Source organism: Bidens hawaiensis, unplaced genomic scaffold (assembly GCF_021521415.1).
Source record: "Bidens hawaiensis isolate Kalapana, Puna unplaced genomic scaffold, B.hawaiensis_p1.1 tig00018312_1, whole genome shotgun sequence".
Lineage (NCBI taxonomy): Eukaryota > Viridiplantae > Streptophyta > Magnoliopsida > Asterales > Asteraceae > Bidens > Bidens hawaiensis.
In genome coordinates, this window is record NW_027492767.1 from 157,427 (window position 1) to 170,217 (window position 12,791).

General features: G+C 44.4%; 1 protein-coding gene across 1 annotated transcript; it reads right to left on the reverse strand.

Moving 5' to 3' along the window:
- Positions 1 to 8,132: 8,132 nt before the first annotated feature.
- LOC143555758 (chloroplast envelope quinone oxidoreductase homolog) lies at positions 8,133 to 11,428 on the reverse strand. The gene is made up of 4 exons (XM_077045261.1): positions 11,325 to 11,428; positions 9,106 to 9,247; positions 8,910 to 9,001; positions 8,133 to 8,828 (listed from the first exon to the last, which is right to left on the reverse strand). Exons 1-4 carry the CDS (start codon positions 11,388 to 11,390, stop codon positions 8,139 to 8,141), a joined length of 990 nt encoding a protein of 329 aa, XP_076901376.1. The 5' UTR covers positions 11,391 to 11,428; the 3' UTR covers positions 8,133 to 8,138.
- Positions 11,429 to 12,791: the final 1,363 nt, after the last annotated feature.

The following is a 12,791-nucleotide window of genomic DNA, read 5'->3' on the forward strand; positions in this document are numbered from 1 at the left end:
GTAAGCCGCGTCTTAACAGACGTGGAAACCCGGTACTCCACCCTGGAAAAATTAGTCTTAGCGCTTGTACAGGCTTCACGCAGGCTAAGACGATATTTCCAAGGCCACCCAATCACCATTCTTACCAACTTCAAACTTGCAAACGTTCTAGGCAAACCCGAGTTGTCGGGACGCCTAGCTAAATGGGCAATTGAGTTGGGAGAATACGCGATAAAGTACAAGCCAAGACCAGCCATAAAAGGTCAGGTCTTGGCCGACTTTATTGCAGAAGTCCCCGCTTCGCGGGAAAAAGAGTGCCAGGAAGAGGCTCAACCCTCTCCAGCACAAGACATTAACGATGTCTGGCGACTCTACACTGATGGAGCAGCCAACAACGAAGGTTCAGGCGCAGGGTTGAAACTAACTAACCCAGCAGGCCAAGAATACACTTACGCTATTCGGCTGGATTTCCCTAGTACGAATAACGAAGCGGAGTACGAAGCATTCTTGGCCGGATTAAGAATTGCGCGTAAGATGGGGGTGAAAAACTTGGAAGCCCACGTGGATTCCATGCTAGTATCCAACCAGATAAACGGGACGTACACGGCCGTGAACGACACAATGGCCCTGTATCTCGCACAAGCAAAAGACCTTATGCGCGATTTCAACGATTGCAAAGTTATGCACATCAAGCGAAGCGAAAACAAATTTGCGGATGCGTTAAGCAAGCTTGCATCGTTAGCCTTCACCCACTTGGGTAAGGACATTCGCGTTGAACTTCTTGGAGCACCATCAGTCCCGCACAAGGAAATTTGTGTCATCCAAACCGACACGGAAACATGGATGACGCCAATCATAAATTACCTTGCGACGGGTGTACTACCAGAGTCAAAGACACAGGCAAGAAAGATACGCTGTAAATCACTGAACTATCAACTTGTTGACGACATACTTTACAGGCGTAATTTTCTTGGCCCACTCCTCAGATGCGTTGACGACCAAGATGCCGACTACCTCCTAAGGGAAGTACACGAAGGCATCTGTGGAGTACACGCAGGTCCACGCGCAGTTGTAGCCAAGCTAAACAACGCGGGATACTTTTGGCCGGGGATGCATACGGATGCACTGGCCTACATCAGAAAATGTAGGTCCTGCCAGCTCTACGCATCCAACACGCATCGCCCGAAGAACGAACTTGTTCCAGTCACTTCTTCATGGTCATTCCAGAAGTGGGCCATCGATGTGACATGCCTATTTCCAACAGCAGCAGGGAACGTTCAGTTCCTAGTGGTAGCCATCGACTACTTCACCAAGTGGATATAAGCAAAACCCCTAGCCCAAACAACCGCAAAACACATCAAAAAATTTATTTGGGAATTTATTATTTGTCGTTTTGGACTTCCACAGAATTTGGTGAGCGATAATGGCACCAACTTTGCTGACCAGAAGCTACAAAAGTGGCTGAAAGAGCTTCAAATCACCCACACCTTTACCTCAGTGGCACACCCGCAGGGTAATGGTGAGGTGGAAAGAGCAAACAAGAGCATCGTCTACGGCATAAAGAAAAGACTCTTGGAGCATAGATCCGGCTGGGTGGACGAGGTTCCACATGTCCTTTGGGCAAACAGAACGCTAAAAAAGGAAAGCACGGGCGAAACCCCGTTCAGCTTCACCTATGGCACTGAATCCATGGTTCCAGTCGAGATCGGTCTACCGTCACCAAGAGTCATAACTCAACCAGAAGACAATGATGCGGAAAAACGGTTAGACCTTATGCTAACCGAAGAGCGCAGAGACTTAGCCGCAGCGCGTGAAGAGAACTACAAGCAACAAATGCAAAATTACTACAACACGCGGGTGAAACTCTGCAACTTCAATGTCAGAGACTACATACTGCGTAACAACGAGGCTTCGAACCAGAAGCACCCAGGAAAGCTGGCCCAGGTCTAGGAAGGGCCACATTATTAAAGAAGTTCTGGGAAAGGGCGCATACCGGCTCGAAAGGCTCGATGGCACCCCTATCCCAAGAACATGGAATGGAACTCAATTACGCAGATGCTACATGTAGATCAATTCCAAACTTGTAACGAACAGGCCAAGAGCCACTTCTAATGGAAATGATTCTCCTTATCACATTGATGTTGATAGCCTTACCTTTATACTTATGAACTGACCACACTGATATGCCGGTATTCACCGCATAAATAAGTGAGGGAGGAAGTAAGTCGTTGCGTGTGGAAAGCGGCACAACCCGCATAAACACAAAAACAGTAAAAATTTCTAAGGGGAAGATGAGAAAAACCTTCACGCAGGTCAGATATAGATAAAGTTTGGTCATCCTACTAAGTGAAAGTGACGGCCCTACCCGCACAATCATGATAGAGGAAACAGAACATTAACCTATTGTCTGACACGCGTCGAAAGGTTAACTTATTCAAAACACTTAGAAAATTGCTAAGTTAAACTAAAATATGCATGAGCAAATCATATAATGTTTACAAGGCAAGGCGTTAACAAAACATTTATATTCACATTAAAAGCTGTTCAAAAATTACAAAATGGCTAGGTATTTACCCGCCTACAAAAAAGTACAAATCTATCCTAACGGCTGGGAGGAATCTCAAGATTCAAGCTTCGAGACCACTCCCTCCAAACCCACTTGAACCCGCACCATCAGTTGGCTGCGGCTGTTCAAAGAAAGATTTGTGAACGGCTAGCCCGTCATCAGCAGCAGCAACTTCGTTCACCTTCTCCATAACCGGATGAGAAAAAGCAGCATACTGGTTCACAGCTTGGTCGTAGGCAGCTTCAGTATCAACATCATGTAGAGGAAATTTGGAAGGCGGGATGCCTTTCTCTGCAAATCCTAGACCAAGCAAGAAACCAGCCTTCTCTCCATCCTCATGAGAAGCGTTGAGGGCTGCACTCATGGCATCATCATAGGATGTGTTCGCGAAAATCCGATGCACAACCTACACAAAAAAAAAAACTTTTCTAAGTATAAAGAAAAAGAGCAAAAAGCAAAGAGTTAGGGAGCTATGCGTACCTGCGGCAACGCTTCTCGTAGAAGCCAATCCTTATTGGACAGAGCCTCTTGAAGGGTAGCTTGAGCTTGATCGCGGGCGCGTTCGGCCTCATTCTTGTTTAGGTTGGCAAGCAACACGTCCTTGGCAGCAGCCTCTTCAACGCCTTTAAGCTTGCGCTCAGTGCGATCAAGCACACCCCTCTGATCCAAGAGCTCCTGTAGCTTCTTGGCATCCTCCAAAGCCAAAGCCTCATGAGCCTGCTGACGCTTCTCCAGTTTGGCTTTCAGTTCTTCATTCTCAGCGCGCAGAGGCTCAGCAACAACTTCAGCTTTGGTGGCCCTTTCAGTTGCATTACGCGCAGTTTCCTTAGCCAACCTAAGCTGTTCGTTAATAGCTTGGGTAGCCTTGGAACAGGCCTCATGCCTAGCTTGAATTTCGGCCTCAAGATCCTTGAAGGCCTTCTCTTTCTCCGCAGCAGTGGCGGCAAGCTTCTTGTTCTCCTCCCGCAGCGATCGCACCCGAGCCCCCTCCAAGCTACGCGCAGTCTTTAACTTGTCGTTTTCACGACAAAGTAACTCGATACGCGGCTGCATCCGGGCGAGAAGGATTCGGAGCTCAGTGGACAAGCGGCCTTCCTGGTAGCTACCATCGCCTCCCCCAATGCACCACTTGGAGCGGCATGGCGCGCCCAGGCGACGCAGTCTGCGGCAGTCCGGAGAGTTGTTCCTCGGCGGATATTCCACCTGGAGCATAAACCTCATTGGAATCCGAAACTGCGAAAACAAAAAACAGTTAGGAAAAAATGACAAGAATGGATAACAGGCCAAAGTAACCCCACGCACCTGTAGGGTCGATAACAGGCCGATAGCCGCTAAACCCATCACCCAAACCTAAAGGATATCCATCCAAGAGGTCAAGGAGATGGGAAGGAGGCAAAGATTGGACCCCCTCATCAACAGAGGTAAGTCTAGAGGCCCCAACTCCAAACATACCTGAAGAACCGGCCAAGGAAGAGGTAGTCACTGACGCCGAATGTGACACTGCAGAAGCCATTGAGGTAGAGACCATCGGAGATGAACTCATAACCGTGGTAGCCGCCGCAGATGAGCTCGCGGAAAAAGTCACCGCTGGTCCGGTGAATGATGTAGTAAAGATGGCACTGACGGCCGGCGGAGAAGTTGAACTGCTCAACGCAGCAACGAAACTGGACGCCATCGTCGGCACAGCAGCCATGACAGATGACGTCATAACCGGAACAGTTGCTTCAACAGTATGAGCAACTGATCCAGTACCAGAAACAGGCACAACCGCCTCGGTCATCGCCTCGGATAGGTTGACCAAACCTATCGTCGTGGGTCCTGAACCGCTTCCTCCCGCACCGCTCTCGAAAGCAGATAAGTCCACTCCTGCATGAAGAAAAACAAAAGATATAAAAAACAAAGGCGGAAGGAAATGCAGAAAAGGTACACAAAAAGTATACTTACTGGTTTTCTTGATCTTGAAAGCCCTGACAGGCGGAGATGGACCCGATGAAACTGGCCTCTTCACGCCAGTCACATTCGCAGCGCTTGGTGGCTCGGAAGTGACAGTCGTCTCAACCTCTGAGACAATGGTCTCATCACCACCACCAAGGTTCCCCGCCGCCTCCTCACTTTCAGTCTCGGAATCAGACTGATTCCCCAGGTCAACGAAGGTAGCAACCTTCGTTTTGCCCTTCGCGCCAGCCGCCTTCTTTTTCCTCACTATAAAAGGCCCATCTGCGGAACCCTCATTAGAAGATGACAAGATCAGAGGAATTCCAGCAGAAGTTTGAGCATGAAGAGGACGGGGATTAAAGAACTCCTTACCTGGCCGAGTGGCGCTTAAAATCTCGTGGCCTGACGGGTAGACCTCTACGAATCTATCCGTAGTCTGCTCCAAAATGGGCAACTCGTTCTCATCGAGATCACGAGTACCCAACCGTGCGGGACCACCAGTCTCCCACGGGTGCAAGAGCGAATGTAAGTTGTTCCCTTCTGAAATAAAAACAAAAATGTTAGAAGGAAAACCCTAAACCAACACAAAAGACGGGGCGTACCAAAAGGAAGATAGTTCAAACCGTATTCGAGAACGATGGGTATTTGCGGCGTCCCAGACCCGGCATCCTTCCACACGCGGCTCATCCCAAGCATCACTATCCCAGACTCCGCGAAGCGATAAACCGGAGTCTGAATCTGGGAGATCTTGGTGAACCATTCCGTCTCCTGGTAGTTGGAGGCGTGAAGGTTAGGAAGTGCCCTCCCATTATTGAACGTCATCGCGATGGGAACGACACGAGCGGAAATGTAGAAAAACTCCCGCTTCCAAGAACGAAGACTACGCTCAGTAACGCAGATCTTCAAACCCTTGATCCGAGTGACAAGGGTATACCAACCCTGGACGCACCTCCAAGTATAGAAGGTCATCAGGCGGTCGACTCGAGGCTCAACATCCAAAATACGGCACACCCATTCGAAATGGCGAACTTTAGCAATCGCCATTGGGTGCACCTCTGTCAAGTGAACACCGTGTTTCTCCAAAACACGGTATACGAACTTCGTTAATGGGAATCTTAGATTCCCATATATGAAGAACGAAGCGTAAACCGCTATCTTGCCCTTGGGGCGTCGTATACCGTTTGGTGGGTCTCCGGGAACTCCGGCTCATAGGGCTCCAGCATGAACTTCTTGACGATGTAATGGTACACATCGACAGAAAGAGTACACTGACACTCGCCAGCAGTACTCTTATCGTCCTTGTCGGACGTTGACGTCGGGTTCTCGAGGAACACGTCGGACTCTTCGACGTTAACCTCTGGGTCATGAGAAGAAGACATTTTTAAATGTGGATGAAAGAAAGCGGTTTCAGGAGAATGCTCGCCGGAAAAGATGAGTATTCGCCGGAAATCGCTTAAAAGAAAAAGGAGAGTGAAGTGAAGGTAAGGGATGAAATACACCCTCTCCCCTTTATATACTCATCGCAATAAATGCGATGAATTTAATGCGGATGAGAGAGAAGGCGCAGGAGCAATGACACGACGACACGTGTGGATAAAGCAAGCTGGCAACAGGTGTCAAAAAGGCGCGTGCCATAAAACTCAAGCCCACGCGCCTGAAAAAGCGTTTCGATTGACCACATGCTGTCACGTCGTCATAACTTCCTGCACGTCCTGAAACCGTCAGAAGACGCCAACGTCCTTTCAACCGTTTGGACTGTCCTTATCCTTTCACCAACCCTCCGAATTTCAAAAAGATTCAAAAATAAGAGGGAATATACCCCCTTACCTTGGAAAGCAAGAAACCATAAGACAAGTGCGGGTACAGTGTCAAGGCGAAACCCTTCACATACTTAGCACTTGCAGGGAAATGAAGCCAAGAAGATACCTTGGAAAACAAGAAACCATAAGATAAGTGCGGGTACAGTGTCAAGGCGAAACCCTTCACATACTTAGCACTTGCAGGGAATTGAACCCAAGATGGATCTTATGGGTCATGCTTGCGGAAAGGGAAATAACACCCCCGCATGACGGGAACGTTGAGAACTAGATTGTTTGAAGCTTCAAGGTGGAATTGGTTGTTTAACATAACTGATCACTATGTCAAACTACCAATACCCCGTGGAGAATCTACACAAGTGAAACTCAACGCTCTCGACTTGCGGAGAGGTTACGCACCTACCCGCATCATACCCAAAGATCAGGCAGAAAAAGTCGGGAATTTTCTGCAAGTGACATTAGGAAAACTGCGGGAAAAATCCCCACGGAGAACCTTAAAAAACGAAAACCCCTTTAAAACCCCTTGCTTAAAGTCCAAAAGTTCACCTCACTTATTAACAATTCATGAGAAGAACAATGGACTGGGGGACTTGAAGAGGTAGGTCCCCGCAAAGCCCAGTTGGACCCACAAGACTCACCTTGAAGAGGTACGTCTGCGCAAAGACCAACTGGATCCGCAGGATCCACCATGCTCAGAGAGATGAAGACCTTACACGCAGTAAGCCAGCTGTTCCCGCAGGAAAGCCTCCATTGGTACAGTACCCTGCCTGTTCCCGCAACTATGGGTACAAGCCAAGAAGGAAGGCTACCCGCACTAACAGTAAGGCTACACGCATAAGGCACTAACTCTTATACTTCAGTAATGTCACCTGAAGAAGGAATGAGCAGGGCGGGACCGTACGCTTCTAGAAGATCTTTTGTACTATACCTACCAAGGTATGGACAAATAGACAAGATCTGACGAAAGCGACCATAAACCAATCACAGGGTGACAGCTCACCGACAATAGTACGAGGAGGAGCACGCTCCAGTACAAAATGTCACTATCAGCCGCTGCCTACCCACCAACTCCCATCGTGGCACGAACGTAGCCTATAGTTGGTGGAAAAGGAATATTATATACAGCTGGCCGTACCTGCTTGGCAACCTATCTTCGGCTATAAATACTCCAACACCTTGGAACGGTATCATCATATTATCTTATCTTCTCTCTAGCTATTTCTCTCTATATACGCTTATATTCAGAGCAATCTAGTCTGATTCTCACGCCGGAGGGTGGTCACAAGGAGGAACCCCTCCCTTCTCAGTGACGAGCTCACGGTGTCTGTTTTGCAGGTTGAGAAGAATAACCATCTTTGCCAGACCTAACCCTCATGGGAAACATCTACTTAACCCTAAGATTATCCTTAATCTGCCGGGGTCACTTAGTGTTTCTTCAGTGACAATAGCAAAGCCATTGGTGAGAGTGTTGTCGTGGCAACAACGGTTAATGAGTCATTGGGTTATGAACTTATTATCAAGCCATCAAGGTCACAAATGAGTCATTGGTGTCGTCAGTGGTGACAAGTGGTCAAAACAAAAAAAAAAACTACACAAATTAATCAATTTCTTAAAAAAGAACTTATAATCATTGGTTGGTACTAGCTAGGTGTACGCTCAACCAACTCGTTTCAATTCATTTAAAAGTCTTATCCATTTTAGCCCATCATCTAATCTAAAAAATGAGACCATAATATTACAAATTTGCAGCAAATACTGAATGAAATGAACATAACAAACTAACCATATTATAATACAAATAATGCACATCAACAATATTACAAATCAAACATTTCAACTAATTAAGGCTCAACAATAATCTTACCAGTAGCATGCCCACCAATGCTTTTGGCCCAAGCCTCTTCAGCCTTACTTAAAGGATACTTCGAGTCGATAATAGTTTTAAGTTTTCCTTCCTTCACCAACCCAACCAGGTACTCCAAGTTCTTAGCTTTTGGGTACAAAAGAATCGGGACCAACTTCTTCTTCGAGAAAGTGACTTTCTTCACTAAAGCGGTCCAAAAGGCGCGCGAGTCCGGGGCTACGTCTACAACCTTCCCATTCGGGCTAAGATTCGGCTCGAAAGTAGACCAAGGAGTAGGAGTAGCACAATGGATCACCACATCATATTTCTTATCCGATGGGCTTTTTAAAGCCGCACCTTGTGGGGTCTTGTAATCGATAACCTCGTCAGCACCTAGTCCTTTAACTAAGTCTATGTTGCGGGCCCCACAAGTGGCGGTCACGTGGTTGTTTCCTAGCTTTGCCAGCTGGACCGCGTATTGGCCTACGCCACCTGAGGCTGCGGTGACGAGAATGTTGGTGGTGGGACCGCTTTTGTCTTGGGAGATGCCACCGTGGTAGGTGAGGGCTTGGAGTGCTGTAAGACCGGCTACGGGTAGCCCAGCACCTTCAGCTGCTGATACCTCGGGTGGTCTCAAAACGGTTAGTTTTTCGCTACCTAAAGCATACTCAGATAGTCCTCCGCCTTTCTGTGAGTTTTTCAAAATTAATAGATAATCATAAAAATAAAAAAAAATAAAAAATTAAGACAGAATAAACAAGTAACTTACTAAAACATTAAGCATGGAGACAACTTTATCACCAACTTTGAAATTATTTACTCCGGGTCCGATATCGATCACCTCTCCTGATACATCAGTGGCTGTTGCAATAAACATATAAGGGATTCTAGATTTTTAGAAGCAAACTGTGAGAGAATATAATGCGCCATATGAGTAAATAATGTGGTTTGATTATCATGTTCACCTGGTATCCAAGGGAATTTGGGCGGGAAAAGAGGGCGCAGCATGCCTTTCTGTATTTTCCAATCGACCGGATTAATGCTAGTCGCCTCGAGTTTTAAAAGAAGTACACCTTTACCCGGCTTAGGAATAGGAACTTCAACATGCTATACAAAAGAAAAGGGCGTGTTAAATTTATTTTAGGAAATATACTAGAGTTTAAGGGTGTTAATAAACCATTGAAACCGATTCCAAGTCGACTTGTTTGAGATCCAAGTGATTCAGTTTTGGTGGTTTGCGGGTTAACGATTGTTCGGTTTGGAACTTTTATTATCAGAATGTATTAGAATCATGAACCATCTGATAATTTTATTAATACAAAATGATGATTTTGAAAGGAATCATAAGATTTACAGATTAAAACCATCTCAAGTACATGCTAACTTCCTCTTGCTATCTAGGGTTTCATAGTCAATAAGAAACAATAATTGAGCAACAAAAGTTCATATTCATTGATCAACCACCAATTGGTTGAAAAAATACACTAAAATGCAAATCAATTCCACTTAATCATGTTTCTTCTGCACATAAATCTAAATTTTTGTGTATTTATAACCAATTAAAACATGAAACAACTTCCCTATGTTACACGGGAACTGGTACGGGAACGGGAAACGGGCACGGGTATGGGAACGGGAAACGGCAAAACTCAAAAAATCAAGAAACTGGTACGGCAAAAAAATTATAAAAAAAATAAAAATATATATTACATAGGTAATTATTATTAATAACAAATAAATAATAATATAATTTTTATTTATATATAATGTCATTTAAACATTTTATGTATAAAATTACAAGTTGAGGACCAAATGTAAACTAGTCTAGATAGTGAAGGTTAAATGTTAAAATGTATAACCTAATTTAATACTATTTATGTAAATGTTAACAAAGTTTAGGGACTAGATGCAAACAATTGAAAGATCAGGGTGTTTAATGTTTAAACCTAAACTTATTACTTAACCTAAAATACTTTAAAAGTAATCTAGCCGCCTCTTCTTCTTTATTCTTCCATCTTCTTCATCAGTTTTCCGGCGCCGGAATACCGTATGTGGCGCCGGAATTCATAGGATACGTCCCGGAATCGTTTGTTGACCGTCCCCGGCTTTTCGAAACGGTCAACGAACGTCCCCAAATATTAGGAAACGGTCAAGAAACGTCCACGGCCGTCCCCGTAGGTGTTTCCGTCCCTGGGGAGTTTCCGGGACAGGGTACGGCGGCTAACTGCCGTTTCCGCGCATCATAGCAACTTCCTCTTTTGTTGGACTTAATTGGATAGAGCCACAGAATAACAGCCGAGTTTGGTGACTCAACTCCGGGACACAACTCTTTTATGTTTTATTAATTATTAAGATCAAAACCACACTTTACAATTACCAAGGCCATCTATTTGTTTTTTTTGAACGGGCCAAGGCCATCTACATGAGATCGGCTGGTTAAATAGCTCAATTGAGCCCGAGCCTAAAAGTAAGCTCATTTAATAAATGAGCCCGAGCCAGAGCATCACTTATGGAGTTCGAGTAGGCTTGCGAGCCTAAATGAGCCTGTCATTTATATAATTTTTAGAATATATATTTAATAATTATCAATTAATATATATAATGTTATAAAAAAATAAATAAAAATAACTAAATAACGTATATTATTTTATACATAAAATTATATAGAAAAAAAATATAAAAATAATTATAATTATATAAAAAATAATTGACAAATAGTAAACGAGTTGAGCCCAAGCTTGAAAAACTGCTCACGAGCCAAGCTCGAGCTTTGAAAATAGAGCTCGAAAAGAGCCAAGCTCGAGCTCGAGCTTTGTGTAAGTTAAACGAGCCAATCTCGTGCCTAGTCGGGCTCGGGCTCGGGTCGCTTGCACCCTATTATACTTAAAAACTATACTAAACCTACTCAAAACACTTGTCTCAAATATAATCTATTAGTAACATTATCTCTACTAGATAGATCAAACTAGATTACTCTAAACATTAAACTACTAATTAATTAAACTAAAGTACTCTCCAAGTTTCGTTAACTTGATCTTGAAACTGACTCGTAAATTTTAACCCTCTTCTTTATCAGTTAATTCAATTACCCCTTTCACATATGAAGTATTAGATTAAGCAGCTACAGATTGAAACGTTTTACAAACACGTACAGCTAGAGTCTCAAATATTAGTGCAGTTATACCTTAAGACCAGCAGCTCCTCCTCCATAGGAATCGTACTGAACCGCCTGCATAAGCTTATCCGTCATAATTACTATCTCAGGTACAAAGATAACAATAAACGATTGAGATTTATACAGCAATTGAAGTGTGAAGGTAATTAATAAGCATCGTCGTCGACGTTACGCTAGTGATATATATATATATATATAATGCCGTTGAGGCTACTGCCAACTCCTTCGACGTGACCGACTCACATCCACCAGAATATACGAGACCATGCCAGAGTAGATATAATAATAATAATAATTTCAATCATATTAATAAAGTTTGTTTTGTTTTTTAATATCGTATAATATATTATATATATATCAAAAAACCATCTTTTGCCCCCACTCATTAATACACTATTCATGAAAAGATCAAATTTCCACCGTACACCTCATTAGCTCTTCAACATCTAGCCAAACACGTGGTATCATAACAAGTCCTCTTTAGGCTGAGGGGTGTGGGGCTCTAACGGGGGCGCGAGAGCCCCTCCGCTCGCGCCCCCAGGTGCGAGCACCACACCACCGGGGCGCGAGAGGGGCGCGAGAGGGGCGCGAGCACGAAAAACAAAGCAGGCGCAAGCATGTTAGCGGGACCAAGCTGGCGTAAAGGGGCATGGGAAAACGTGAAAGAGCCGTTGGACATTAAAATTGAGCCGTTGGGCTCTTATTTAATAAAAAAAAGAAAGTTTTTTCTTCCTATATATAACCCATTTCATATAAAACAATTACCACAACTTCAAAAAAAAACCCAAAATCAACCAATCTTCCCAATTTTTTTTTTAAAAAAATGTCGTCGTACTCGTCTGATTCCGACTCCTCCGAAGAGGATGATTTGCTTCTTCATGTAGGGGGAGTTTTGACCGCAACCGTGGTCAATCTCTTGCAAAATCAAGCCCATTAACCTCGAGTCCCGAGGGTTAGAGCACCACCTCGTGATCGTGATCGATCGGGTGCTAACAATACTTTGATTAGGCATTATTTTAGCCCTCAACCGGTATATGAGGAGTCGGATTTTCGAACTCGTTTCCGAATGAGCAGACAATTGTTCATGCGTATAGCAAGTGATTTAGAGGCACGGTATCCCTTTTTTCAACAAAGGGAGGATGCTAGGGGTCTCCTCGGTTTTACCCCTCTTCAAAAATGCACGGCTGCTATCCGTCAATTAGCGTACGGCATCTCGTCGGACGATTTGGATGAGTATTTACAGATGTCGAAAAGGGTTGCACGTGAATCCCTTCATTTTTTCTGCCAAGGTAAAAAACATTAATTTTACTTTTTATTAAATATTTATTACATTTTGTAATATATATTATACGTAGGAGTCATATCGACTTACGCTCGGAGATATCTGCGTAAACCTACAATGTATGACATCCAACGCATATATGAGGTGCACGCAGAAAAACATGGTTTTCCTGGGATGCTAGGTAGCATCGATTG

What these genes read in the sequence shown, in the direction of transcription:
- LOC143555758 (XM_077045261.1), bottom strand. Translation starts at nt 11,390, where the DNA reads ATGACGGATAAGCTTATGCAGGCGGTTCAGTACGATTCCTATGGAGGA. An exon ending in CAAATTCCCTTGGATACCAG is followed by an intron (nt 9,002 to 9,105) that starts GTGAACATGATA and finishes TTATTGCAACAG; the next exon opens with CCACTGATGTATCAGGAGAG. An exon ending in TCTCCATGCTTAATGTTTTA is followed by an intron (nt 8,829 to 8,909) that starts GTAAGTTACTTG and finishes AAAAACTCACAG; the next exon opens with AAAGGCGGAGGACTATCTGA.